Source organism: Thalassophryne amazonica, chromosome 16 (genome assembly GCF_902500255.1).
Source record: "Thalassophryne amazonica chromosome 16, fThaAma1.1, whole genome shotgun sequence".
Classification (NCBI taxonomy): domain Eukaryota; kingdom Metazoa; phylum Chordata; class Actinopteri; order Batrachoidiformes; family Batrachoididae; genus Thalassophryne; species Thalassophryne amazonica.
The window spans coordinates 88,692,299-88,719,952 of record NC_047118.1 but is presented as its reverse complement, the minus strand read 5'-3'; the positions used below and the strand labels follow the sequence as shown (position 1 = coordinate 88,719,952).

The following is a 27,654-nucleotide window of genomic DNA, read 5'->3' as shown; positions in this document are numbered from 1 at the left end:
AAGTCACATCTGAGTATAAGCTGAAAGTGTTTCCCTGGAGGTGAGTTTAACAACAGGCTGAGCTCTACTTTTATTATTGGAGTTTCTTTTGTTTCATGTGTGTTCATTCCTGGGAAAACCCTGTAAGTAATTATTATCTATATTATAACAGCCAAGAAGGCCTCTGTCTGTGTGTATGCATAAGTGTGAGCGTGTGTGTTTATGGCTTTGATCACGAAGAAGAAACTGGGTAGCGCTGGCATTTGCCATTGGTATGCTTATGTATTTTGGGTCAAGGTGAACACTGTGAAAACAGAAAGTTGGTAGGAAAGTTGGAGAAATTAACAATACTGACAACAGTGAACAATGGACGTGGTGCTGCAATGCACCATGGGAATTTCAGGTTTTAAAAGTTACTGTGGTTCATGCAGTGGTGGGCACAGCTAACCAAGAAAATTAGCTTCGATATCCTCTAATCCACTAACTGAAAGGTTAACTTTTATAACGCTAAACCGATACACCCCAAAAAATAAATAAATAAATAAATTAGCGGAAGTTACAGCTATCCGCTAATTTTTAGTATTGTCGGCTACTGATAAGCCAGTTTACCTCCGAGCCTTCTGAGTAAAATCAAAAGCAATCACAAACCGCTGAAACAAACAACAAGCCAGGGCTTCCGTCTTACATAGTCAGATGGCTGTGAGCTCAGTCCTCCCCAGCAGAAAAGAACAGAGTGGACTAGCTGCTGTCTAGTAGTCTAGTGGTTAAGGTGTGGGCTTGAGTCCAGAAGATCATGGGTTCAAATCCCCGCCTGACTGGAAAATCACTAAGGGCCCTTGGGCAAGGCCTTTAATCTCCTATTGCTCCAGGTGTGTAGTGAGCACCTTGTATGGCAGCACCCTGACATTGGGGTGAATGTGAGGCATAATTAAAGCGCTTTGAGCATCTGATCCAGATGGAAAAGCGCTATATAAATGCAGTCTATTTACCATTTACCATTTAATTAGTGGTTAGCAGAACTATGCCCACTACTGGGTTCATGTTAGTTTAACAGTGTTGTTAGTGTATAGATTTGTATTTTTGTAGTTTAATTGGTGTAGTTAATTTAGTTAAGCGACATGTTGCCATTACCATGAGTGAGAAGTGTAGTTGTTTGATGTCTTCTGCGAATATCTCTGTTTCCCTGCAGCAGATAAGAGAATTTGGCACAAATGCTCCTTAGACATTACCCTTTTGAAAAAGCAGTGTCCACTTGAATTTTCAATAGGCGGCTAGGTAGGGGTCAATTGCAGAATTACACTGGGTAAAAATTTAAGAATGACGCAATCATATTGAAAGGTATTCCATATTATTATCACTTTACCGGGGCGTTGCTAGGCCGGTATCATAGATTTACGTCGACGGTATCTGACAATACCCGCCCGCTGTGCGTAAACAAATGAAGTCATAGTGCGCAGCCCAAGAACTGTCTGCAGAGGGGAAAAAAAACTGTCCGCAGAGGAAAAGATGAAAAGGCGAGAGTGTGTTTTGGTCCCAATATGGATATTCCGGATGATTTTCTCATGGATACAACAATGAACAGCAGCTAAAGCAGCCAGCTTGATGAGGACGCTCTGCTGAATTTGAACAGCAGCGCACGTGCCAGGCGACAAGGCATAAGTTAAGTGAGCCAACTTTTTATGTACACGTTACGTGTTGTGTATCTAAGTAAAAAGTGATAATAATGCAAATAACATGCTGTTGTCGTACGGTATGCATTTTTCTGAGTCCCTCCGTCCATCCCGTCGCCCGCAATAACAGCTATTCACCCTTGTCTAACTCGGGTGAATAGTTGTCATTTGGGCGACTGGGCGTGGACGTTGGACCTCTTGAAAATGTATACCGCCCTCCAAAAGCATGTTATTGCATTATTATTTGTCTGATAAAGACTTCAAAAAGGTTTAGACTATCTGTAACTGAATGTTCTGGAGTTATAGGGTAAAAAATAGCAAGAATGGTGAGAAAGGTCCATTTCAGTTTGTACAGGCATCAAAGTTAAAGCTGCTCCGTTTGGTAAAAAGTGGTGCAAATTATTGGTTGAGATAATAGGATGAACAAAGTATGAACAGTGTTGACGTACATTGGATTCTATGACATGTGACTATGTTACCCCGTAACATAACTAAGCATGACATAGATGAGAGGGTGACCTGACTGCACTTTCAGGTGGCAGGGGGGCGCTCTGACTGTTGTTTGTGTGTGCTCTAGGCATGGATATAGATAAGATTTTATCAATACAATGGCATTATCGATTCTGCTTAACGAACTGATTCCTTATCGATTCCCTTATCAATACCTCTTATGAATTTTCTGTGTACTAAAAGTAGGTTTTACAGGTTTTCTATGTCAATAACATTTACTGAGTCTAAAACTAAATAAATATGAAATTGGTCACTGGATCCTGGCTGCTCAAGGAAGCCCTACCATTAATTAATGCTTCGATCTTACATCTGATCAATCTATCTTTATTAGTTGGCTATGTACCACAGGCTTTTAAGGTGGCAGTAATTAAACCATTACTTAAAAAGCCATCACTTGACCCAGCTATCTTAGCTAATTATAGGCCAATCTCCCAACCTTCCTTTTCTCTCAAAATTCTTGAAAGGGTTAGTTGTAAAACAGCTAACTGATCATCTGCAGAGGAATGGTCTATTTGAAGAGTTTCAGTCAGGTTTTAGAATTCATCATAGTACAGAAACAGCATTAGTGAAGTTATAAATGATCTTCTTATGGCCTCAGACAGTGGACTCATCTCTGTGCTCGTCCTGTTAGACCTCAGTGCAGCTTTTGATACTGTTGACCATAAAATTTATTACAGCGATTAGAGCATGCCATAGGTATTAAAGGCACTGCGCTGCAGTGGTTTGAATCATATTTATCTAATAGATTACAATTTGTTCATGTAAATGGGGAGTCTTCTTCACGGACTAAGGTTAATTATGGAGTTCCACAAGGTTCTGTGCTAGGACCGATTTTATTCACTTTATACATGCTTCCCTTAGGCAGTATTATTAGAAAGCATTGCTTAAATTTTAATTGTTACGCAGATGATACCCAGCTCTATCTATCCATGAAGCCAGAGGACACACACCAATTAGTTAAACTGCAGGATTGTCTTACAGACATAAAGACATGGATGACCTCTAATTTCCTTTTTAAATTCAGATAAAACTGAAGTTATTGTACTTGGCCAAACAAATCTTAGAAACATAGTGTCTAACCAGATCCTTACTCTGGACGGCATTAACCTGACCTCCAATAATACTGTGAGAAATCTTGGAGTCATTTTTGATCAGGATATCAGGATGTCCCTCAATGCGCATATTAGCAAATATGTAGGACTGTTTTTGCATTTGCGCAATATCTAAAATTAGAAAGGTCTTGTCTCAGAGTGATGCTGAAAAGCTAATTCATCCATTTATTTCTTCTAGGCTGGACTATTGTAATTCATTATTATCAGATTGTTCTAAAGTTCCCTGAAAAGCCTTCAGTTAATTCAAAATGCTGCAGCTAGAGTACTGACAGGGACTAGAAGGAGAGAGCATATTTCACCCATATTGGCTTCTTTCATTGGCTCTCTGTTAATTCCAGAATAGAATTTAAAATTCTTCTTCTTACTTTAAGGTTTTGAATAATCAGGTCCCATCTTATCGTAGGGACCTCATAGTACCATATCACCCCAATAGAGCTCTTTGCTCTCAGACTGCAGGCTTACTTGTAGTTCCTAGGGTTTGTAAGAGTAGAATGGGAGGTAGAGCCTTCAGCTTTCAGGTCCTCTCCTGTGGAACCAGCCCAATTCAGATTTGGGAGACAGACACCCTCTCTACTTTTAAGATTAAGCTTAAAACTTTCCTTTTTGCTAAAGCTTATAGTTAGAGCTGGATGTTTCTTTTTATTCACCTCTTTTTGCTCTGTATGCACCACTCGCATTTAATCATTAGTGACTGATCTCTGCTCTCTTCCACAGCATGTCTTTTTCCTGATTCTCTCCCTCAGCCCCAACCAGTCCCAGCAGAAGACTGCTCTCCCTGAGCCTGGTTCTGCTGGAGGTTTCTTCCTGTTAAAAGGGAGTTTTTCCTTCCCACTGTCGCCAAGTGCTTGCTCATAGGGGGTCGTTTTGACCGTTGGGGGTTTTCTGTAATTATTGTATGCCTTTTGCCTTACAATATAAAGCACCTTGGGCGACTGTTTGTTGTGATTTGGCGCTATCCATCCATTTCTTCCACTTATCGGAGTCGGGTCACGGGGGGCAGCAGCTCAAGCAAAGCCGCCTAGACCTCCCGATCCACACACCTCCCCCAGCTCCTCCGGGGGAACCCCAAGGCGTTCCCAAGCCAGCCGAGAGATGTAGTCCCTCTAGCGTGTCCTGGGTCTTCCCTGGGGCCTCCTCCCAATGGGACGTGCCCGGAACATCTCCAGCGAGGCGTCAGGGGCATCCGGAAAGATGCCCGAGCCACCTCAACTGACTCTTTCGACGTGGAGGAGCAGCGGCTCAACTCCAAGCTCCTCCCGAGTGACCGAGCTCCTCACCCTATCTCTAAGGGAGCGCCCAGCCACCTGCGGAGGAAACTCATCTCGGCCGCTTGTACTCGCAATCTCGTTCTTTTGGTCATGAGCCAAATCTCATGACCATAGGTGAGGATCGGAACGTAGATCGATCGGTAAATCAAGAGCTTTGCCCCCCTACTCAGCTCTCTTCACCACGACAGTCCGATACAGCGACCACATCACTGCAGATGCTGCCGATCCGTCTATCGATCTCACGCTCCATCCATCCCTCACTCGTGAACAAGACCCCGAGATACTTAAACTCCTCCACTTGAGGCAAGGACACTCCACCGACCTGAAGAGGGCAAAGTGCTGATTTTCATCCCGGACGCTTCACACTCGGCTGCAAACCTCCCCAGTGCACGCTGAAGGTCCTGATTTGACGAAGCCAACAGAACCACATCATCCGCAAACAGCAGAGACGAGATTCTGTGGTTACCAAACCAGACCCCCTCGCTGCGCCTAGAAATTCTGTCCATAAAAATAATGAACAGAACCGGTGACAAAAGGCAGCCCTGGCGGAGGCCAACGTGCACTGGAAACAGGTTTGACTTACTACCGGCAATGCGAACCAAGCTCCTGCTGCGGTCGTACAGGGACCGGATAGCCCTTAGCAAAGGACCCCGGACCCCGTACTCCTAGGGCACTCCCCATAGGGTGCCCCGAGGGACACGGTCGAACGCCTTCTCCAGATCCACAAAACACGTGGACTGGTTGGGCCCCCATGAACCCTCGAGCACCCAATGGAGCGTGTAGAGCTGGTCCAGTGTGCCGTGACCAGGACAAAAACCACACTGCTCCTCCTGAATCCGAGGTTCGCCCATCGGTCGAATTCTCCTCTCCAGTACTCTGGAATAGACCTTACAGGGGAGGCTGAGGAGTGTGATCCCCTATAGTTGGAACAACCCTCTGGGCCCCCTTCTTAAACAGAGGGACCACCACCCCGGTCTGCCAATCCAGAGGCACTGTCCCCGATCGCCACGCGATGTTGCAGAGGCGTGTCAGCCAAGACAGTCCCACAACATCCAGAGACTTAAGATACTTAAGGTGCCCCCTCTAGCTGCCACCTTATCATGGTGGGGAGTTTGCGTACCTGGATGATCCTAGGAGCTATGTTGTCGGGGGCTTTGTGCTCCCTGTAGGGTCTCCCAAGGCAAACAGGTCCTAGGTGACGGGTCAGACTAAGGGCAGTTCAGAACCTCCATGACCAGTAAAAATCAAGGACCGAGATGTCGCCAGGTATGGCGGAGCAGGGGTCCCACCCTGGAGCCAGGCCTGGGGTTGGGTTCGTGCGCGAGCACCTGGTGGTCGGGCCTTAGCCCATGGGCCCGGCCGGGCTCAGTCCGAAAGAGCGACGTGGGCCGCCCTCCTGTGGGTTCACCACCTGCAGAGGGGCCAGGGGGTCGGGTGCAGAGAGGATTGGGTGGCGGTCGAGGGCGGGTGGCCCGGCGGCCCGGTCCATGCTCACAGCCCTGGCTGTTGGGACGTGATTCGGCATTATATAAATAAAATGACTTGATTTGATTCTTGATCTCTGGACATAAATAGAAATAAACAAAATCTGTAGTTTTTGTCAAAAACATTTCCTTTCAGACATTAATGGCACAAATGTAACTCTGTACCTCTGAGCTGAGCTCAGCCGGCTATGTTTGGAAAGAGGTGTCATTTGATTTAAAATGGTGATTCACTCTGAAGTTATTTATACCAGCTGGACTCGGCAGACAGCAGCGCAGCATTTGGAGCTGTGCGAACATAACGGAGGACGATTCTCATTTCTTGCCTGCAACAAGGCAAGAGTCCCAGTTAGTGACTTTAATCCACACAAGAGACTCACGATTGACATCTTTAAATGGCTTTGAGAGGGGTTAAAAAGCAGACTTGACACTTCTGAAAAGCAGGGAAGCAGGGAACCAATGAAGCAGCAGGTTGGAGCACTGCTTCACTGTATAAGCTTCAAGTGGAGCCATTACAGAAGCGGCTGATTACAGACCCACTGCAGGGTCTGCAATCAACATAGAGAAATGAGGCCATTGATGTCGGTGGATCGAATCCATTCTTAACGATTCTCAAAAGAACCGGTTCCTGATACCCATCCTTGTATGCACCAAACAGAGGTTCGGCGTATTCGGCCATCTTGGAGTCTCTGAATGGAGTCCTGTATGGGGCTCTGGTGGGGGACTCCATTGATCTGCTGGGGGACTTCAATGCACAAGTAGGCAATGACAGAGACACCTGGAGAGGCGTGATTGGGAGGAACGGACCTCCCCGACTTCTGTGCTAGTCATGGACCCTCCATAATGAAACCATGTTCGAACATAAGGATGCTCATAAGTGTACATGGTACCAGAGACACCCTAGGTCAAAGACTGATGATCGAGTTTTGATCATATCATCTGATCTGAGGCCACATGTTCTGGGTGAAGAGAGGAGCAGAGCTGTCAACTGGTCTACTGGTGGTTGGCTCTCACTGCGGTATTGTATCACTTCCTGTTCCGGAGCACAGCGGTGTTTTTCTGTATCTGTTAGCTGTTTAATCTGCGCAGTTTAGATTGATCTAGTTATCTAGATTACGATTCGTTTCCCAGTGTAATCTTTACGTGCCTTAACTAAAGCACTCCTTCTGCTGAATCACCTCTAAATTATTTACACATTATTCACTTTTAGGAATCCGCTAGCTTAGCGTAGCTACTAGCTCTTAGCCGATTTAGCATGGCGGCTTCTCCTGTCTCTCCGCACTTTTTCTGCTCTGGTGTGAAATGTTTAGTTATTCCTCTGCCTCCTTTAGCAGTAACGGTACTTGTAATAAGTGTAGCTTATTCGTAGCTTTGGAGGCCAGGCTGGGCGAATTGGAGACTCGGCTCCGCACCGTGGAAAATTTACAGCTAGCCAGGCCCCTGTAGTCGGTGCAGACCAAGGTAGCTTAGCCACCGTTAGTTCCCCTCTGGCAGATCCCGAGCAGCCGGGAAAGCAGGCTGACTGGGTGACTGTGAGGAGGAAGCGTAGCCCTAAACAGAAGCCCGTGTACACCGCCAACCCGTTCACCATCTCTAAACCGTTTTTCCCCACTCGACGACACACCCGCCGAGGATCAAACTCTGGTTATTGGCGACTCTGTTTTGAGAAATGTGAAGTTAGCGACACCAGCAACCATAGTCAATTGTCTTCCGGGGGCCAGAGCAGGCGACATTGAAGGAAATTTGATAACTGCTGGCTAAGGCTAAGCGTAAATTTGGTAAGATTGTAATTCACGTCGGCAGTAATGCACCCCGGTTACGCCAATCGGAGGTCACTAAAATTAACATTAAATCGGTGTGTAACTTTGCCAAAAACAATGTCGGACTCTGTAGTTTTCTCTGGGCCCCTCCCCAATCAGACCGGGAGTGACATGTTTAGCCGCATGTTCTCCTTGAATGCTGGCTGTCTGAGTGGGTCCAAAAAATGAGGTGGGCTTCATAGATAATTGGCAAAGCTTCTGGGGAAAACCTGGTCTGTTAGGAGAGACAGCATCCATCCCACTTTGGATGGAGCAGCCTCTCATTTCTAGAAATCTGGCCAATTTTCTTAAACCCTCCAAACCGTGACTATCCAGGGTTGGGACCAGGAAGCAGAGTTGTAGTCTTACACACCTCCTCTGCAGCTTCTCTCCCCCTGCCATCCCCCTCATTACCCCATCCCCGTAGAGACGAGTGCCTGCTCCCAGACCACCAATAACCAGCAAAAATCTATTTAAGCATAAAAATTCAAAAAGAAAAAATAATATAGCACCTTCAACTGCACCACAGACTAAAACAGTTAAATGTGGTCTATTAAACATTAGGTCTCTCTCTTCTAAGTCCTGTTGGTAAATGATATAATAATTGATCAACATATTGATTTATTCTGCCTAACAGAAACCTGGTTACAGCAGGATGAATATGTTAGTTTAAATGAGTCAACACCCCCGAGTCACACTAACTGTCAGAATGCTCGTAGCACGTGGCCGGGGCGGAGGATTAGCAGCAATCTTCCATTCCAGCTTATTAATTAATCAAAAACTCCAGACAGAGCTTTAATTCATTTGAAAGCTTGTCTCTTAGTCTTGTCCATCCAAATTGGAAGTCCAAAAACCAGTTTTATTTGTTATTATCTATCGTCCACCTGGTCGTTACTGTGAGTTCTCTCTGTGAATTTTCAGACCTTTTGTCTGACCTTAGTGCTTAGCTCAGATAAGATAATTATAGTGGGCGATTTTAACATCCACACAGATGCTGAGAATGACAGCCTCAACACTGCATTTAATCTATTATTAGACTCTATTGGCTTTGCTCAAAAAGTAAATGAGTCCACCCCACCACTTTAATCATATCTTAGATCTTGTTCTGACTTATGGTATGGAAATAGAAGACTTAACAGTATTCCCTGAAAACTCCCTTCTGTCTGATCATTTCTTAATAACATTTACATTTACTCTGATGGACTACCCAGCAGTGGGGAATACGTTTCATTACACTAGAAGTCTTTCAGAAAGCGCTTGTAACTAGGTTTAAGGATATGATTCCTTCTTTGTTCTCTAATGCCATATACCAACACAGTGCACAGTAGCTACCTAAACTCTGTAAGGGAGATAGAGTATCTCGTCAATTAGTTTTACATCCTCATTGAGACAACTTTGGATGCTGTAGCTCCTCTGAAAAAGAGAGCTTTAAATCAGAAGTGTCTGACTCCGTGGTATAACTCACAAACTCGTAGCTTAAAGCAGATAACCCGTAAGTTGGAGAGGAAAATGGCGTCTCACTATTTAGAAGATCTTCACTTAGCCTGGAAAAAAGAGTCTGTTGCTCTATAAAAAAGCCCTCCGTAAAGCTAGGACATCTTTCTACTCCTCACTAATTGAAGAAAATAAGAACAACCCCAGGTTTCTTTTCAGCACTGTAGCCAGGCTGACAAAGAGTCAGAGCTCTATTGAGCTGAGTATTCCATTAACTTTAACTAGTAATGACTTCATGACTTTCTTTGCTAACAAAATTTTAACTATTAGAGAAAAATTACTCATAACCATCCCAAAGACGTATCGTTATCTTTGGCTGCTTTCAGTGATGCCGGTATTTGGTTAGACTCTTTCTCTCAGATTGTTCTGTCTAAGTTTTTTCATTAGTTACTTCATCCAAACCATCACCATGTCTATTAGACCCCATTCCTACCAGGCTGCTCAAGGAAGCCCTACCATTATTTAATGCTTCGATCTTAAATATGATCAATCTATCTTTGTTAGTTGGCTATGTACCACAGGCTTTTAAGGTGGCAGTAATTAAACCATTACTTAAAAAGCCATCACTTGACCCAGCTATCTTAGCTAATTATAGGCCAATCTCCAACCTTCCTTTTCTCTCAAAAATTCTTGAAAGGGTAGTTGTAAAACAGCTAACTGATCATCTGCAGAGGAATGGTCTATTTGAAGAGTTTCAGTCAGGTTTTAGAATTCATCATAGTACAGAAACAGCATTAGTGAAGGTTACAAATGATTCTTATGGCCTCGGACAGTGGACTCATCTCTGTGCTTGTTCTGTTAGACCTCAGTGCTGCTTTTGATACTGTTGACCATAAAATTTTATTACAGAGATTAGAGCATGCCATAGGTATTAAAGGCACTGCGCTGCGGTGGTTTGAATCATATTTGTCTAATAGATTACAATTTTCATGTAAATGGGGAATCTTCTTCACAGACTAAAGTTAATTATGGAGTTCCACAAGGTTCTGTGCTAGGACCAATTTTATTCACTTTATACATGCTTCCCTTAGGCAGCATTATTAGACGGTATTGCTTAAATTTTCACTGTTACGCAGATGATACCCAGCTTTATCTATCCATGAAGCCAGAGGACACACACCAATTAGCTAAACTGCAGGATTGTCTTACAGACATAAAGACATGGATGACCTCTAATTTCCTGCTTTTAAACTCAGATAAAACTGAAGTTATTGTACTTGGCCCCACAAATCTTAGAAACATGGTGTCTAACCAGATCCTTACTCTGGATGGCATTACCCTGACCTCTAGTAATACTGTGAGAAATCTTGGAGTCATTTTTGATCAGGATATGTCATTCAAAGCGCATATTAAACAAATATGTAGGACTGCTTTTTTTGCATTTACGCAATATCTCTAAATCAGAAAGGTCTTGTCTCAGAGTGATGCTGAAAAACTAATTCATGCATTTATTTCCTCTAGGCTGGACTATTGTAATTCATTATTATCAGGTTGTCCTAAAAGTTCCCTAAAAAGCCTTCAGTTAATTCAAAATGCTGCAGCTAGAGTACTGACAGGGACTAGAAGGAGAGAGCATATCTCACCCATATTGGCCTCTCTTCATTGGCTTCCTGTTAATTCTAGAATAGAATTTAAAATTCTTCTTCTTACTTATAAGGTTTTGAATAATCAGGTCCCATCTTATCTTAGGGACCTTGTAGTACCATATCACCCCAATAGAGCGCTTCGCTCTCAGACTGCAGGCTTACTTGTAGTTCCTAGGGTTTGTAAGAGTAGAATGGGAGGCAGAGCCTTCAGCTTTCAGGCTCCTCTCCTGTGGAACCAGCTCCCAATTCAGATCAGGGAGACAGACACCCTCTCTACTTTTAAGATTAGGCTTAAAACTTTCCTTTTTGCTAAAGCTTATAGTTAGGGCTGGATCAGGTGACCCTGAACCATCCCTTAGTTATGCTGCTATAGACTTAGACTGCTGGGGGGTTCCCATGATGCACTGTTTCTTTCTCTTTTTGCTCTGTATGCACCACTCTGCATTTAATCATTAGTGATCGATCTCTGCTCCCCTCCACAGCATGTCTTTTTCCTGGTTCTCTCCCTCAGCCCCAACCAGTCCCAGCAGAAGACTGCCCCTCCCTGAGCCTGGTTCTGCTGGAGGTTTCTTCCTGTTAAAAGGGAGTTTTTCCTTCCCACTGTAGCCAAGTGCTTGCTCACAGGGGGTCGTTTTGACCGTTGGGGTTTTACATAATTATTGTATGGCCTTGCCTTACAATATAAAGCGCCTTGGGCAACTGTTTGTTGTGATTTGGCGCTATATAAAAAATTGATTGATTGATTGATTGATCACCATCTGGTGGTGAATTGGATCAGAGGATGGGGAGGACTTTGGACAGACCTGGTAAGCACAAATGGTTAGTGCAGGTGAACTGGGAACATCTGGAGGAGCCCACTGTCTGACAGATCTTCAACTCACACCTCCGGCCGTGCTTTTCTGGCATCCTTGTGGAGGTAGTCAAAAAACTCCACAGTGGCAAGGGCCCCTAGGGTTGATGAGATCCTTCCAGAAATGCTGAAGGCTCTGGATGTGGAGGGACTGTCTTGGATGGGATGTATCTTCAACATTGTTTTGAGGTCTGGGACAGTGCCTAAGGAGTGGCAAACTGGGGTAGTGGTCCCCATATTTAAAACCACAGAGTGTGTGCCAATTACAGGGGCACCACACTATTCAGCCTCCCTGGTAAATTCTACTCCACGGTGCTGGAAAGGAGGGTTCGGGCAACAGTCGTACCTCTGATTGAAGAGGAACAATGCGGGTTGCATCCTGGTCGTGGAACAACCGACCAGCTCTTCACTCTCAAGACTCCTGCCCATCCAGTCTTATGTGTTTTTTGGACTTGGAGAAGGCGTATGATCAGGTACCCCGTGAGATACTGTGGGAGGGCTGCGGGAGAATGGAGGAGGGTGTCCCTTCTCAGAGCCATTCAATCTCTGTACTCACAAAGCGAGAGGTGTGTTCGGGTGCTCTGCAGTAAGTCAGACTTGTTTCCAGTGGGGGCTGGCCTCTGTCAGGGCCACCAATTCTGTTTGTGATATTCATGGACAGGATATCAAGGCGTACTCTGGGGGAGGAAGGTTTCCACTTTGGTGGGCTCAGGGTCTCACCACTGCTTTTTGCAGATGATGTGGTCCTGTTGGCTTCATCTGCCTGTGACCTCCAATACTCACTGGATCAGTTCGCAGCAGGATGAGAAGTGTCTGGGATGAGGATCAGCACCTCTAAATCTGAGGCCATGATTCTCAGCAGAAAAACAATGGATTGCCTACTCTGGGTAGGGAATGAGGTCTTGCCCCAAATGAAGGACTTCAAGTACCTCTGGGTCTTGTTCATGAGTGACAATGGAGCCTGAGATTGGCCAAAAAAAAATCGGCGCAGCAGGGGCGGTGTTGTATTCGCTCTACCGTACTGTTGTGATGAAAAAGGAGCTGAGCCAAAAGGCGAAGCTCTCAATCAACAGGTCAATCTTAATTCCTCCTCACCTGTGGTCATGAGGGTTGGACCGAAAGAACTAGATCGCGGGTACAAGCGGCCAAAATGGGCTTCCTCAGGAGGGTGGCTGGTGTCTCCTTTACAGATAAGGTGAGAAGCTCAGCCATCCGTGGGGAGCTCAGAGTAGAGCCACTGCTCCTTCACGTTGAAAGGAGCCACCTGATGTGGCTCAGGCATCTGGTAAGGATGCCACCTGGACACCTCCCTAGGGAGGTGTTCCAGACACGTCCATCTGGGAGGAGACACCGGGGAAGACCCAGGAGTAGGTGGAGAGATTATATCTCCACACTGGCCTGGGAAGGCCTCGGGATCCCCCAGGCGATGGTGGTCAGTGTGGCCAGGGAAAGGGAAGTCTGGTATCCCCTGCTGGAGCTGTTGACCATGCAACACGATCCTGGATAAGCGGCTGAAGATGAGATGAGACAAACTGAAATGGACTTTTGTCATCATTCTGGCTGTTTTTACCCCATAACATTCAGTTACAGATAGGCCAAACTATACCTTTTTGGAATCTCTGTGATCGGACAAATAATATGGTATACAACCCCTGGCAAAAAGTATGGAATCACCGGCCTCAGAGGATGTTAATTCAGTTGTTTAATTTTGTAGAAAAAAAAGCAGATCACAGACATGACACAAAACTAAAGTCATTTCAAATGGCAACTTTCTGGCTTTAAGAAACACTATAAGAAATCAAAAAAAAAGATTGTGGCAGTCAGTAACGGTTACTTTTTTAGACCAAGCAGAGGAAAAAAATATGGAATCACTCAATTCTGAGGAAAAAATTATGGAATCACCCTGTAAATTTTCATCCCCCAAATTAACACCTGCATCAAATCAGATCTGCTCATTGACATTGACCCTATGCCATGACATTGACCCTATGTGTCTTTGTGCAAGGAATGTTTTTGCAGTTTTTGTTCTATGGCAAGATGCATTATCATCTTGAAAAATGATTTCATCATCCCCAAACATCCTTTCAATTGTCCAAAATATCAACATAAACTTGTGCATTTATTGATGATGTAATGACAGCCATCTCCCCAGTGCCTTTACCTGACATGCAGCCCCATATCATCAATGACTGTGGAAATTTACATGTTCTCTTCAGGCAGTCATCTTTATAAATCTCATTGGAAAGGCACCAAACAAAAGTTCCAGCATCATCACCTTGCCCGATGCAGATTCGAGATTCATCACTGAATATGACTTTCATCCAGTCAATTGCTTTTCCTTAGCCCATTGTAATCTTGTTTTTTTCTGTTTAGGTGTTAATGATGCCTTTCGTTTAGCTTTTCTGTATGTAAATCCCATTTCCTTTAGGCGATTTCTTACAGTTCGGTTACAGACGTTGACTCCAGTTTCCTCCCATTCGTTCCTCATTTGTTTTGTTGTACATTTTTCGATTTTTGAGACATATTGCTTTAAGTTTTCTGTCTTGACGCTTTGATGTCTTCCTTGGTCTACCAGTATGTTTGCCTTTAACAACCTTCCCATGTTGTTTGTATTTGGTCCAGAGTTTAGACACAGCTAACTGTGAACAACCAACATCTTTTGCAACATTGCGTGATGATTTACTCTCTTTTAAGAGTTTGATAATCCTCTCCTTTGTTTCAATGGACATCTCTCGTGTTGGAGCCATGATTCATGTCAGTCCACTTGGTGCAACAGCTCTCCAAGGTGTGTTCACTCCTTTTTAGATGCAGACTAACGAGCAGATCTGATATGATGCAGGTGTTAGTTTTGGGGATGAAAATTTACAGGGTGATTCCATAATTTTTTCCTCAGAATTGAGTGATTCCGTATTTTTTTCCTCTGCTTGGTCTAAAAAAGTAACCGTTACTGACTGCCACAATCTTTTTTTCTTGATTTCTTATAGTGTTTCTTAAAGCCAGAAAGTTGCCATTTGAAATGACTTTAGTTTTGTGTCATGTCTGTGATCTGCTTTTTTTCTACAACATTAAACAACTGAATGAACATCCTCCGAGGCCGGTGATTCCATAATATTTGCCAGGGGTTGTAGTTTTCAATATGATTGGAGCATCTTTTAATTTTTACCTCTGTGTAATTCTTCAACTCACCCCTACCTGGCTGCCTATTGTGCATTCAAGTGGACACCCTGTCATTTCAAAAGGGTAATGTCTAAGGTGTGCCAAATTTGGTGCTAGTGTCACCATTTGAAGGATTTTTCACTGCACTATTTGTGGGTGTGTAAAAATAAAAGCGCCTGCTTGGGGCAGAATGCAGAAAAGGCAAATCTCAAAAAGGCAAATCTTTTTCTTTTTATGTACAATAATAAGTTGACCCACTAATTTTAGCCATTTTCTCTTAAAACATCAAAAAAGAAATTTTACACTTTTCTTTGACCCTCCCAAAGATGTACTGGTCATTCTGAACATACTGAGTACTTTGGAAAATCTCTAGCTGCTGCAGTTTAGAAAATACAGCTGTATTTGAAGTAACACTTGAATAAGGGTGTGGTCATTTTCGGGCTGTTCATCCCGGATAGAGGTTTTGTCACATATACCAAGTTGTTCATTGGGGTCATATTAGTCGAGAACAGCTGAGTGATCTTCTCCTAAATAATGTGCATGGATGTCTCAGCTAGGTCCTCTACTACAGTAATTTCATATATTTCTACATCTTTTCTAGAAGGTTCTTTAGCCGCTCTCTTTTCAGAGGGATTCATCCCTGTGTGTTTAAATTGTTGACCCAATGAAAACCTGTCATCGTGAATAAAAATAGGAATAAACCTGTTATTTATTTATTGCTTGATCAAATGGAAAATGTGCCTTTGGGAAAATTGAGCTTGAAAGTTTTTTAATCAAAAGTGTATGTAAACTTATGTGATCTTCAGTGTCTCACTTTCGAGGGCGGCACTCCAGATGTTGTAGGCCGCCATGCTGCACCTGAAAAGCTCCTCCTTAAGCCCCTCCCATTTGGCCTGCTTGGGGCTGATCTCTGTGCTGGTCCTAGTTTTGCCCAATTTCTGACCCTGCCTGGGGGCCCCCTTGGCAACAGTGTCACACCCACTGTGTTTTCCCATGATGCAATGTTTCAGGTTCGGGCAGAGGTCACTCATGGACTGACAAAGTCTGGCCATAAAAAGGACTGAAGCGAGGCGGGTGGGGCTGGGGTGTGGCGAGGTTGAGGCCACTTCAGTGTGGATGAAGGACAGGATGTGAAGGACAGAGGCCAAGCAGCTGTCCCTTAACGCCTGCTCCACAGCCTGCGAGTCGGTGAAATGCTTATTTGATGCCGATGAGCTCTGAGCTGGTCCAGAGGAGGTGACTGGAACAGATACAGACTCCAACCCTACCGAGCAGAAAGTGGAAAAACAATGTCAGCTCTATATGTGGTGATGGAAGAATGCAGAGAGGACCGCGAGCCTAAACTTAATACTTCAACAGTGAGAGCGGCTGTGACTTCATTCACATTACAGTATCAGGTTCGTTTCAGTCAGGTGCCTCGGGGTTCATTTTGGTTTCTGGTTGGTCATCCCGGGGTTTGTTTATTTCATTTATACAGCACCAAATCACAACAAAGCTGCCTCGAGGTGCTTCACACAAGTAAGGTCAAACCTTACCAACCCCCAGAGAAAGAACACAGGCGACAGTGGTAAGGAACAACTCCCTCTGATGATTTGAGGAAGAAACCTCAAGCAGACCTGACTCAAAGGGGTGACCCTCTGCTTGGGCCATTCTAACAGCTACAAGGTTTTGCAAAGTTTTACAAAGCTGAAGAAACAGAAAATCAAACAACAACATAATAATATAAAGCAGATGAGAAGTCCACACAGGTGTCAGCACCACAGGCAGAGGTCAGTGGGCCTGTCCACACCACAGGGTCACTTTCAAAAACAGACTGCAACATGCAGCACCTGCCTCAAGGTCTGTCACCTCACAGTCCGCCTGGGCCATTCAGTTCGGATCCCTCTGTCATTTGTACCTCAGACAGAGAGAAAAACAGCATAATCAGTCAGCCGGAAAAAACTACACCTAAGGTATAATTCATCTGCAGTAAGTCGACAGGAAAACCGAGATTACTAAGGTGATCGCCGGCTGCTAGCCCTAAGCTTCACTCACAGACCCAAAATTTAGCTAAAGTTGAGGCAGAGACTTGTTCTTTTGCTAATAAAATCCTTTAAAATCCTTTAAAAGGATAGACAGCATAGTTCTGTACTATGCCAGTATGCTAGCCATACACGAGGGAGAACAGATGCGTCTTAAGTCTGGACTAGAAAGTCTCCACAGAATCTGACTGTTTTACTGACACAGGGAGATCATTCCACAGAATGACCCGCAGACTTTTTATTCACCCTAGGGACACAGAAAGTGTTTTGAACCAATTGGAGACCCTTAATGCTGGACTGCAGGAAACCAGAAAATAGAACATTGCATTAGTCCAATCTAGAGGAAATAAATGCATGGATCAGGGTATCAGCATCAGCCATAGACAGGTTGGGACAAATCTTTGCTATATTTCGCAGGTGGAAGAAAGCAGTCTTCGTAATATCTCTAATGTGGAGGTCAAAGGACAATGTGGGGCCAGAAATCACCCCAAGGTTCCTCACTTTGTCAGTGTGATGTATAACAGTTGCATCTAGGTTAAGCATCAATTGACCAAACTGATGCCGATGTTTGTTTTGGTTGGTCGTCCCGGGTTTGTTGGTCAGCCATTTCAGGGTTTGGTTCAGGTTCGTTTTGCTTGGCAATCACTGGGTTTGTTTCACCTTCATTCCAGTCTGCCATTTCACGTTCATTCTGGGCAGTGGTCCATGCCAGGCAGCCCAATTTAGTCCTTTGATGTGCACCTGCAGACTGGGTCTATTTATTTAAAGCACAAACGGTACAGCGAGAGTGCAGGACAGTCAGGATGGCACAATCTATGGCCTTGTTGAGATGAATTTGAACTCCTCTCCAAACAGAACTGAAGCCGTCTGTTTCTGAGGTGCACTCAGTTTTTCTTTTCAGGTAAGGCTGCCGTATTGACAGTATGTGCCTCTGAAGTTTTATTCAGTGGCAGAGAATGAAGCAGCAGCAGCAGCAGCAGAAGAATAGCCTTGTATGCACCACAACAGGCCAATTATTTACTTGAGCATTTTTGTTGCATACTTTTGAGTGACAAATGCGCACAGGTTGGCAGGTCTGCAATTATCTAAGTCTGTCTGAACGCTGTCTAAGCACCCTCAGAGGACTAACATGCTGGATGAGTTGAAACTGCCCTCACCTGTGTCCTGGGAAGGAAGGTAGTGCTGCAGGTCCTCCAATCTGCCCTTCCACTTGGAATCCAGGGAGGAGCAGAAGTTCTGCACATAGGGAGTCAGGGCCTGGGTCTTCATGGCTAGACCGCTCCTCTGCTCCTGTCCCCGCTGGTTCACATTTACCCAACCTGCATCACTCAGCAGATCTCCTAGAGACTCTGACCACAGGAAGGAGGCCACATCCAGCTCGTACTGCACCCCGCGGCCGGAGCTGGTTGAAGCATGGACAGGCTGGTTCTCCAGGTCCCTCACAGCAGAACTGAGGAGTTGGACTGAGGTCCTTGATATCGCCTCAGATTCTTCTTTGGTGATGGCCTTGGACAAAAAACAAGGGTTCATAGAAATGTGACAGTACTGCTGGAGCAGGTCGAAAAGAACATGTGTAAGTCTTGCAAACCAAACAACATACAATTTACATGATTTGATTAATTTCATTTCTACATTTGATTTATTTGTGCGCTGTGCCGAGTTAACTTCAGAGTGAGAGACGTTATTATTGTCCCTTAATGTTAATAATAACAACAAACTGAAATTAATTAATTGATATAGATTTTGTTTGCTCAGTGAGGTAAACATGCAGAAGAATGAAGGTCCCAAAGTTCTTTCTGCTTCTCTTTTTTTCCCCCACTCGGGGTCACCAAAGCAGGTCAAGCAAGCACACTGTGAACTAAATTATTTACTCAAACTGTGGGAACAGATCATAGGCCTGTGTTATCAAATGTTTGTATATCGTAAAACACCAAGCACCAGAGTACTCACAAAAAATGTGCACGCTGATTCACTAACAGAGTGTACTGAGGACTGAATCTTTAAAAGAGACCAAATCCAGCATATTGTCCACTTAGCCAGTTTGCATTCATGAACACCTAATTTAGGGTTTGTCTACCAGAATGCACAAAACTGTGGGAGTGAACATGCACATAAGTGAGATTTGTACACACAGCACGATTTATCAAGGTCAAAAAGAAATTTAGAGAGTGTTGACACTGTCTGCATTTTGCGTATTTTTACATCTTGACGTTCACTTACAGTGGGGCCAAAAAGTATTTAGTCAGCCCCTGATTGTGCAAGTTCTCCTACTTATAAAGATGAGAGAGGTCTGTAATTTTCATCATAGGTACACTTCAACTGTGTGAGGGGGAAAAAAAAAAAAAAAAAAGAATCCAGGAAATCACATTGTCGGATTTTTAAAGAATTTGTAAATTGTGGTGGAAAATAAGTATTTGGTCACCCACAAACAAGCAACATTTCTGGCTCTCACAGACCTGTAACTTCTTCTTTAAGAAGCTCGTCTGTCCCCCACCTGTTACCTGTATTAACTGCACCTGTTTGAACTCGTTATCTGTATAAAAGACACCTGTCCACAGCCTCAAACAAACAGTCAGACTCCAAACTCAACCATGGCCAAGACCAAAGAGCTGTCGAAGGACACCAGGAAGAAAAATTGTAGACCTGCACCAGGCTGGGAAGAGTGAATCTACAATAGTCAAGCAGGTTGGTGTGAATAAATCAACTGTGGGAGCAATTGTAAGAAAATGGAAAACATACAAGACCATTGATAATCTCCCTCGATCTGGGGCTCCAAGCAAGATGTCATCCTGTGCAGTCAAAATGAGAATGGTGAACAAAAATCCTAGAACTACATGGAACGACCTGATGAATGACCTGCAGAGAGCTGGGACCAAAGTAACAAAGGCTACACACTACGCAGAGAGGGACTCAAATCCTGCAGTGCCAGGCATGTCCCCCTGCTTAAGCCAGTACATGTCCAGGCCCGTCTGAAGTTTGCCGGAGAACATATGGATGATCCAGAAGAGGATTGGGAGAATATCACGTGGTCAGATGAAACCAAAATAGAACATTTTGGTAAAAATTCAACCATCGTGTTTGGAGGAAGAAGAATGCTGAGTTGCATCCCAAGAACACCATATCTACTGTGAAGCATGGGGGTGGAAACATCATGCTTTGGGCCTTTTTTCTGCCAAGGGCACAGGACGACTGATCTGTGTTAAGGGAAGAATAAACGTGGCCATGTATCATGAGATTTTAAGCCAAAACCTCCTTCTATCAGTGAGAGCATTGAAAAGTATTTCAAGGTCCTGGAGTGGCCAAGCCAGTCTCCAGACCGCAACCCCATACAAAATTTGTTGAGGGAGTTGAAAGTCCATGTTGCCCAGCAACAGCCACAAAACATCACTTCTCTGGAGGAGATCTGCACGGAGGAATGGGCCAAAATACCAGCTACAGTGTGTGCAAACCTGATGAAGACTTACAGGAAACGTTTAACCTCTGTCATTGCCAACAAAGAAGTATTGAGTTGAACTTTTGTTATTGACCAAATACTTATTTTCCACCATAATTTACAAATAAATTATTTAAAAATCCTACAATCTGATTCCCTGGATATTTTTTTCCTCATTTTGTCTCATAGTTGAAGTGTACCTATGTTGAAAATTACAGACCTCTCTCATCTACTAAGTACGGGAACTTGCACAATCAGGGGCTGACTAAATACTTTTTGCCCCACTGTATGGTGCCTGGCAGACTGCAGTTCCAGCAGCAGAGAGACCGCTGCCCCATACGCAGAATAAATTCAAGACATTTAACTTTACTTAATGCTTGTTTCTCTCTGAATAAATGTCTCCATGCGTAACCAGTGGAAGACAGACATACAAAGTCAACAACAAACAAACATATAAAAACCTTCTACTTCAGAGGTTTAATTATTGTTGTGTCCACTTTTAGCAAACTGAATAACTGCAATGTGTTTTCCCGATGGAACTCAGAATGGTGTGCACAGTTTGTGTGCACTCTGCACACACAGTTGTGGGTGTGTATTCCACCGGCAGAACACAATAATTATTTCACTTGTCTGCTTAACTACTGTGGATGGAACAATAACTGTGTCTGAAATAAGGAGCACCCTGTGGGCTCACCACAAACAGGGAGAACTGCTGGTGTTGGGTGCGCTGTCCCATGGGTGGCAGTGAAAGTCGAGGGCTTCGGCGGATCCGGACCCGGGCCCGAGGAGCTAGCTATGGGGGTGTGGCACATCACCTCTCTGTGGGGGAAGGAGGTGGACCTTGTGTGGGAGGTGAAGCAATACCAGTTAGATCTGGTGGGACTCGCCTTCAACCACAGCCTTGGCTCTGGAACCACTCTCCTTGATAGGGGTTGGACCTTGTTCTTTTCTGCAGTTGCCTGGGGTGTGAGGCACCAGGCAGTTGTGTGGATACTCATGAGACCCCGGCAGAGCGCCGTTACATTGGAGTTTACCCCAGTAGATGAGAGGGTCACCTCCCTGTGCCTTCGGGTGGCTGGGGGGAAACTCTTGACAGTTGTTTGTGCATACGCACCAAACAGCAATTTGGAATATTCGGCCTTCCTGGAGTCCATGAATGGAGTCCTGTATTGGGATCCAGTGGGGGACTCCATTCTTCTGCTTGGGGACTTCAATGCGTAAGTGGGCAATGACAGAGACACTTGGAGAGGTGTGATTGGGAGGAACGGCCTCCCTGGACTTCTGTGCTAGTCATGGACTGTCCATAATGAATACCATTTTCAAACATATGGATGCACATAAGTGTACATGGTACCAGAGCACCCGAGGCCGAAGATCGATGATTGATTTTGTGATCGTATCATCTGATCTGAAGAAGCATGTTTTGGGCACTTGGGTGAAGAGAGGAGCAGAGCTGTCAACTGATCACCATCTGATGGTGGTTGGATCAGATGGGGGAGGACTTTGGACAGACCTGGTAAGCCCAAATGGATAGTGCGGGTGGGAATGTCTGGAGAATGTCTGGAGGAGCCCAGTGTCCGACAGATCTTCAACTCACACCGCCGGCGGTGCTTTTCTGGCATCCCTGTGGGGGTTGGGGTCATTGAACCAGAATGGGTAATGTTCAAAGCTTCCACTGCTCAAGCTGCAGCAGGGAGCTGGGGCCTGAAGGTCTTAGGTGCCTCAAGAGGCGGCAACCCTCGAACACCGTGGTGGACACTGGTGGTCAGGGAAGCTGTCAGACTGAAGGAGGAGTCCTTCTGAGATATGTTATCTTTGAGGACTCTTTGAGGCAGTTGCAATATACAGGCAGGCCTGAAGGGTGGCAGCCTCTGCTGTAGGGGAGATAAAGCAGCGGGTGTGGGAGGAGTTCTGAGCAACCATGGAAAAGGACTTTTCGGTCGGCACGAAGGTGCTTTTGGCGGACCATGAGGGACCTCAGGAGAGGAAAACAGGGAACCATCCAAGCTGTCTATAAGTAAGGATGGGACTCTTTTTACCTCAACTGAGGATGTAATCTGCTTCTGGAAGGAACACTTTGAGGAACTCCTGCATCAGACTGGCGTGCCATCCATAGTAGGGGCAGAGCTGGAAGCTGATGGAGGATTATTAACAATTTCACTGGTGGAAGTCACTGAGGTAGTCAAACAACTCCACAGTGGCAAGACCCCGAGGGTTAATGACATCCGTCCAGAAATGCTGAAGGCTCTGGGTGTGGAGGGACTGTCTTGGATGAGACGTCTCTTCAACAATGCGTTGAGGTCTGGGACAGTGGCTAAGGAGTGGCAAACTGGGGTGGTGGTCCCCATATTTTAAAAAGGGGACAAGAGTGTGTGTGCCAATTACAGGACATCACACTACTCGGCCTCCCTGGTAAAGTCTACTCCAGGGTGCTGGAAAGGAGGGTTCGGCCGATAGTCGAACCTCTGACTGAAGAGAAACCATACAGGGTTTGCCCTGGTCATGGAACAACCGACCAGCTTTTCACTCTCATACGGACCCTGGAGGGTGCCTGGGAGTATGCCGATCCAGTCTATATGTGTTTTGTGGACTTGGAGAAGGCGTATGATCGGGCACCCCGGGAGATACTGTGGGAGGTGCTGCGGGAGTATGGAGTGAGAGGTCCCTTCTCAGAGTCATCCAATCTCTGGACTCACAAAGCGAGAGCCATGTTTGGGTGCTCGGCAGTAAGTCGGACTCATTTCGAGTGGGAGTTGGCCTCCACCAGGGCTGCGCCTTGTCACCAATCCTATTTGTGATATTCATGGACAGGATATCGAGGCGTAGTCTGGGGAGGAAGGTTTCTAGTTTGGTGGTCTCAGGCTCTCATCACTGCTTTTTGCAGATGATGTGATCCTGATGGCTTCATCATCCTGTGACCTCCAACACTCACTGGATCAGTTCACAGCCGAGTGTGAAGCTGGGATGAGGATCAGCACCTCTAAATCTGAGGTCATCGTTCTCAGCAGGAAACCGATGGATTGCCTACTCCGGGTAGAGAATGCGGTCTTGCCCCAAGTAAAGGAGTTCAAGTACCTCAGGGTCTTGTTCACAAGTGAGAGTGAGGGGACAGTGGAGCGTGACATTGGCCAGAGAATCAGAGTAGCAGGGGCATTATTGCATTTGCTGTACCGTACTGTTGTGACGAAAACTGAGCTGAGCCAAAGGTGAAGCTCTCGATTTACTGGTCAATCTTCATTCCATGAAGGGATAACTTATTGAAATCAAACCAATGTTTAAATTTTTGTAGTTCCCTCTCCATCATGTCTAGGAGCTGTCCCAAATTGTCCCCACTACCAAGCACAGTCATGCCATCAGCAAACAAAATACATCTCACAAACTTAGAAACCAAACCAATATCATTAATGTGCAATAAAAACAGTAACGGCCCAAGGACTGATCCTTGGGGCACCCCACATGAAATCCTCAAATTCTGAGTTTATCCTACCCAAAATGAACACACTGGTACCTGTCTTGTAAGTAACTAGTTAACCAATCAAGGGCCGGAAGTTTCAGTTATGGCGTCGGAGTGATCAGACGCATGAAAGTTGTTCCCTGATACTTAAGACTTTTTCTTTAAATTACACACGAGTTTGGTTACAAATTTGCTTATTAAATCGCAAGAAGCTCCATTACACCGCAACAGAAGTCAGAATGAGTAAATCTGACAGCAGCTGTGGTAAAAATCAACCTCAGCTAACTCGGCACTTTAGCCCACCTGATAAAGAGACTAACAAGATGGCTAATGATAAAGCAGCTAGCGCGGCACTGCTAACATTATATACATTAATTGCCGAGTTGGGGAGCTGCATAAAAGTGTGTAACGGGTGAGTTCAATGCTTCCAAAAATGCCGCATTGGCTCAAATCCAAGCCTCACTTCAAATGATCACCGAGACCATAACTTCACATACCACCACCATCGCCGCTATGGAGACGGCCCTCACTGCTCACTCAGATGGAATCGCCGCTTTGGAGGAGGACGTGACCGTACTGAAATCACAATTGGATATTGCCAAGCAGGAGAACGAGAACTTCAGCTGGCCATGGAGGACCTGATCTCAGACTCTAAAAGAAAGAACCGGGTGATCGGTGTTCTGTAGGGAGCGGAGGGGACCGACTCCCAGCTTCATGGCCACACTTCAAAAGAAAGTGACCGGGGATGCGCTGTAAGACTTGGACCAGGAGCTAGAATGTGTGCATCGCAGTCTGGCCCCAAAACCTCGTCAAGGATCCCAGCCCTTTATTGCCCGCTCTCACAAATATACCACAAAGAAAAGGCATTTCAGTGGGCAAAGAAAAACCACAATGTCTTGTACTTGGGACAGCCCATCGGGATTTTGAAGATTTCAGACACACAATCGGCAAGAAACGGGCCAGCTTCAACAAAGTGAAGGACCAAGGGCTCTAAAGATGGAATACGCTTGGTATAATTTATCCCAGCCCGCTTGCGGATCACATGAATGAGACAGACGTGCATTTTTGACTCGGATGAGGAGGCAGAACGATTCTATGGGACAACAGAGGTAAGTGGAAAATATGGACTCAGGTAACAGTGACTGGTTCACTGAAAACATGTATGATCTTTAGAAACACTTTTGGTATCTATAGGAACATTTATTTCAGTCTCTTTGTTACAAGGAGCATGGCTGATTTTGTCTATACAGTGTGTAACAATTAACGGTAATTAAGGGAAACAAACTAAACAGTGGGTAACCGGAGGTTTGGTAGTTTTTCCTGTTAGCTCATCTTGTTTTTTTTTTTTTTTCTTTTCGAAGAGTTTAAGACAAGTTTAGCGTCTGCAACTCTATTTTTTGATGGCGTTATGCCAGCAGTTCTAGTTCATATCTGCTGAGTTTTTTTTGTCTTTGTCCTTTTTTTGTTGCCTTTTTATGTTTTTTCTTTTCTATATTTCTAAACTAATTTACAACTAATTTACTCTGCTTGCAGTATCCATACTGTTATATCTTTGCTTACTGGTAGCATGCCATTTGGACCATTATCTATGCCATATTGTCAAAAACTATATAATCTAACTGTAAATAATCTTTTGACCCGATGGACTGGCTGGGTTCCATTAGGTTTACAAACTGGAATGTGAGGGGACTGGTGGACCTATTAAAAGAGGAGATCTTTTTCATACATTAAGCAGCTGAAATCAGAAATGTTTTCGTCAGGAGACCCACATGCATGTATGTGACCACTCTAGACTACAGAAACCTTGGGTGGACAGGTGTTTCATCTCATCTCATCTTCAACTGCTTTTCTGAGTTGGGTCACGGGGGCAACACTCCAGCAGAGGACTCAGACATTCCCTTTCCCGTGCCACATTGACCACCCTCGACTGGGAGATCCTGAGGCGTTCCTAGGCCAGTGTGGAGATATAATCGCTACACCTAGTCCTGGGTCTTCCCAGGGGTCTCCTGCCAGAAGGACGTGCCTGGAACACCTCTTTTGGGAGATGCCCAGGAGGCATCTGACAGATGCCCCGAATCACCCTCCCTGGCGCCTTTCAATGCGAAGGATCAGCAAACTCTAGTCCGAGCTCCCCACGGATAACCAAACTTCTCACCCCATCTCTAAGGGAGACACCAGCCACCCTCCTGAGGAAGCCCATTTCGGCCGCTTGTACCCGTGCTCTAGTTCTTTCAGTCATGATCCAACACTCATGACCATAGGTTAGAGTAGGAACGAAGACTGACCAGTAGATCGAGAGCTTCGCCTTTTGGGTCAGCTCCCTTTTCATCACAACAGTACGGTATTGCGACTGCCATACCACCCCTGCTACGCAGATTATCGGCCAATCTCAACTCCATTGTCCCCTCACTCGTGAACAAGACCCCGAGGTACTTGAACTCCTTCACTTGGGGCAAGGCCGTATTCCCTACCAGAGTAGCCAACCCATTGGTTTCCTGCTGAGAACCATGGCCTCAGATTTAGAGGTGCTGATCCTCATCCAGCTGCTTCACACTCGGCTGCGAATTGATCCCAGTGAGTGTTGGAGGTTACCGGCCGATTAAGCGAACAGGACCACATCATCTGCAAAAAGCAGTGATGAGACCCCTGAACCCACCAAACTGGAAACCCTCCTCCCCCCCGGACCTATGCCTCGATATCCTGTCCATGAATATCACAAACAGGATGGTGACAAGGCACAGCCCTGGTGGAGGCCAACCTCCACCTGAATGAGTCTTACTTACTGCCAAGCACCCAAACACAGCTCTCCGCTTTGCGGAGTACAGAGATTGGATGGCCCTGAGAAGGCACCCCACTGATTCCATACTCCTGCAGCACCTCCCACAGTATCACCGGGGTACTGATGATACACCTTCTCCAAGTCACAAAACACATGTAGACTGGGTGGGCATACTCCGAGACACCTTCCAAGATCCTTGTGAGAGTAAAGAGCTGGTCGGTTGTTCCACGACCAGGACGGAACCCACATTGTTCCTCCTCAACCCAACGTTCGACTATCGGCCGAACCCTCCTTTCCAGCACCCTGGAGTGGACTTTACCAGGGAGGCTGAGTAATGTGATGCCCCTGTAGTTGGCACACACTCTTGGGGCAAGGCCGTATTGCCGTATTATATGTTTACAGTATCAATAGTCTTTGTGCTAAATGGTTTTTCTTTTCATTACAAATGCTGTTATTTATAGTTAGACATTCAACCTGTCCAGGGACTACAGGTGGAAATTAGTATTTTTGCTATAACCTGGCACAATGCAACTTTCCTGTTTTTTTAGGTCAATGTATTATTGTGCACTGTCCCTGAGAAATAAAATCATACCTACCATACTCTCTGGACCCCCTTTTTAAATATGGGGACCACCACCCCAGTTTGACACTCCTTAGGCACTGTCCCAAACCTCAACGCAATGTTGAAGAGACGTCTCATCCAAGACAATTCCTCCACACCCAGAGCCTTCAGCATTTCTGGATGGTTCTCATCAACCCCAGGGGCCTTGCCACTGCAGAGTTGTTTGACTACTTTCAGTGACTTCCACCAGGGAAACTGATGAAAATCCTCCATCAGCTTCCAGCTCTGCCCCTACTATAGAGGGTGCTCCGGTCTGATGCAGGAGTTCCTCAAAGTGTTCCTTCCAGCACCGGATTACATCCTCAGTTGTACCTTCCAAGTGCCTCTGGAGTCCTCTGAGATAACATATCCCGGAAGGACGTCTTCTTCAGTTCAGTTCAGGTGTTTCATTCAAGTTTTAATATGCTCCCAACTGGGACTGCCCTAGTTTATTACAGCCT

General features: G+C 45.3%; 1 protein-coding gene across 1 annotated transcript in view; it reads right to left on the bottom strand.

Annotated features, from left to right (window-relative positions):
• Positions 1-27,654, bottom strand: part of cog1 (component of oligomeric golgi complex 1) — a 128,113-nt gene that overhangs the window by 70,946 nt on the left and 29,513 nt on the right. Inside the window, 3 exon segments of the mRNA XM_034189822.1 lie at positions 9,214-9,219; positions 15,724-16,169; positions 18,084-18,432. Of these exon segments, the coding sequence (XP_034045713.1) occupies positions 9,214-9,219; positions 15,724-16,169; positions 18,084-18,432 (801 nt within the window).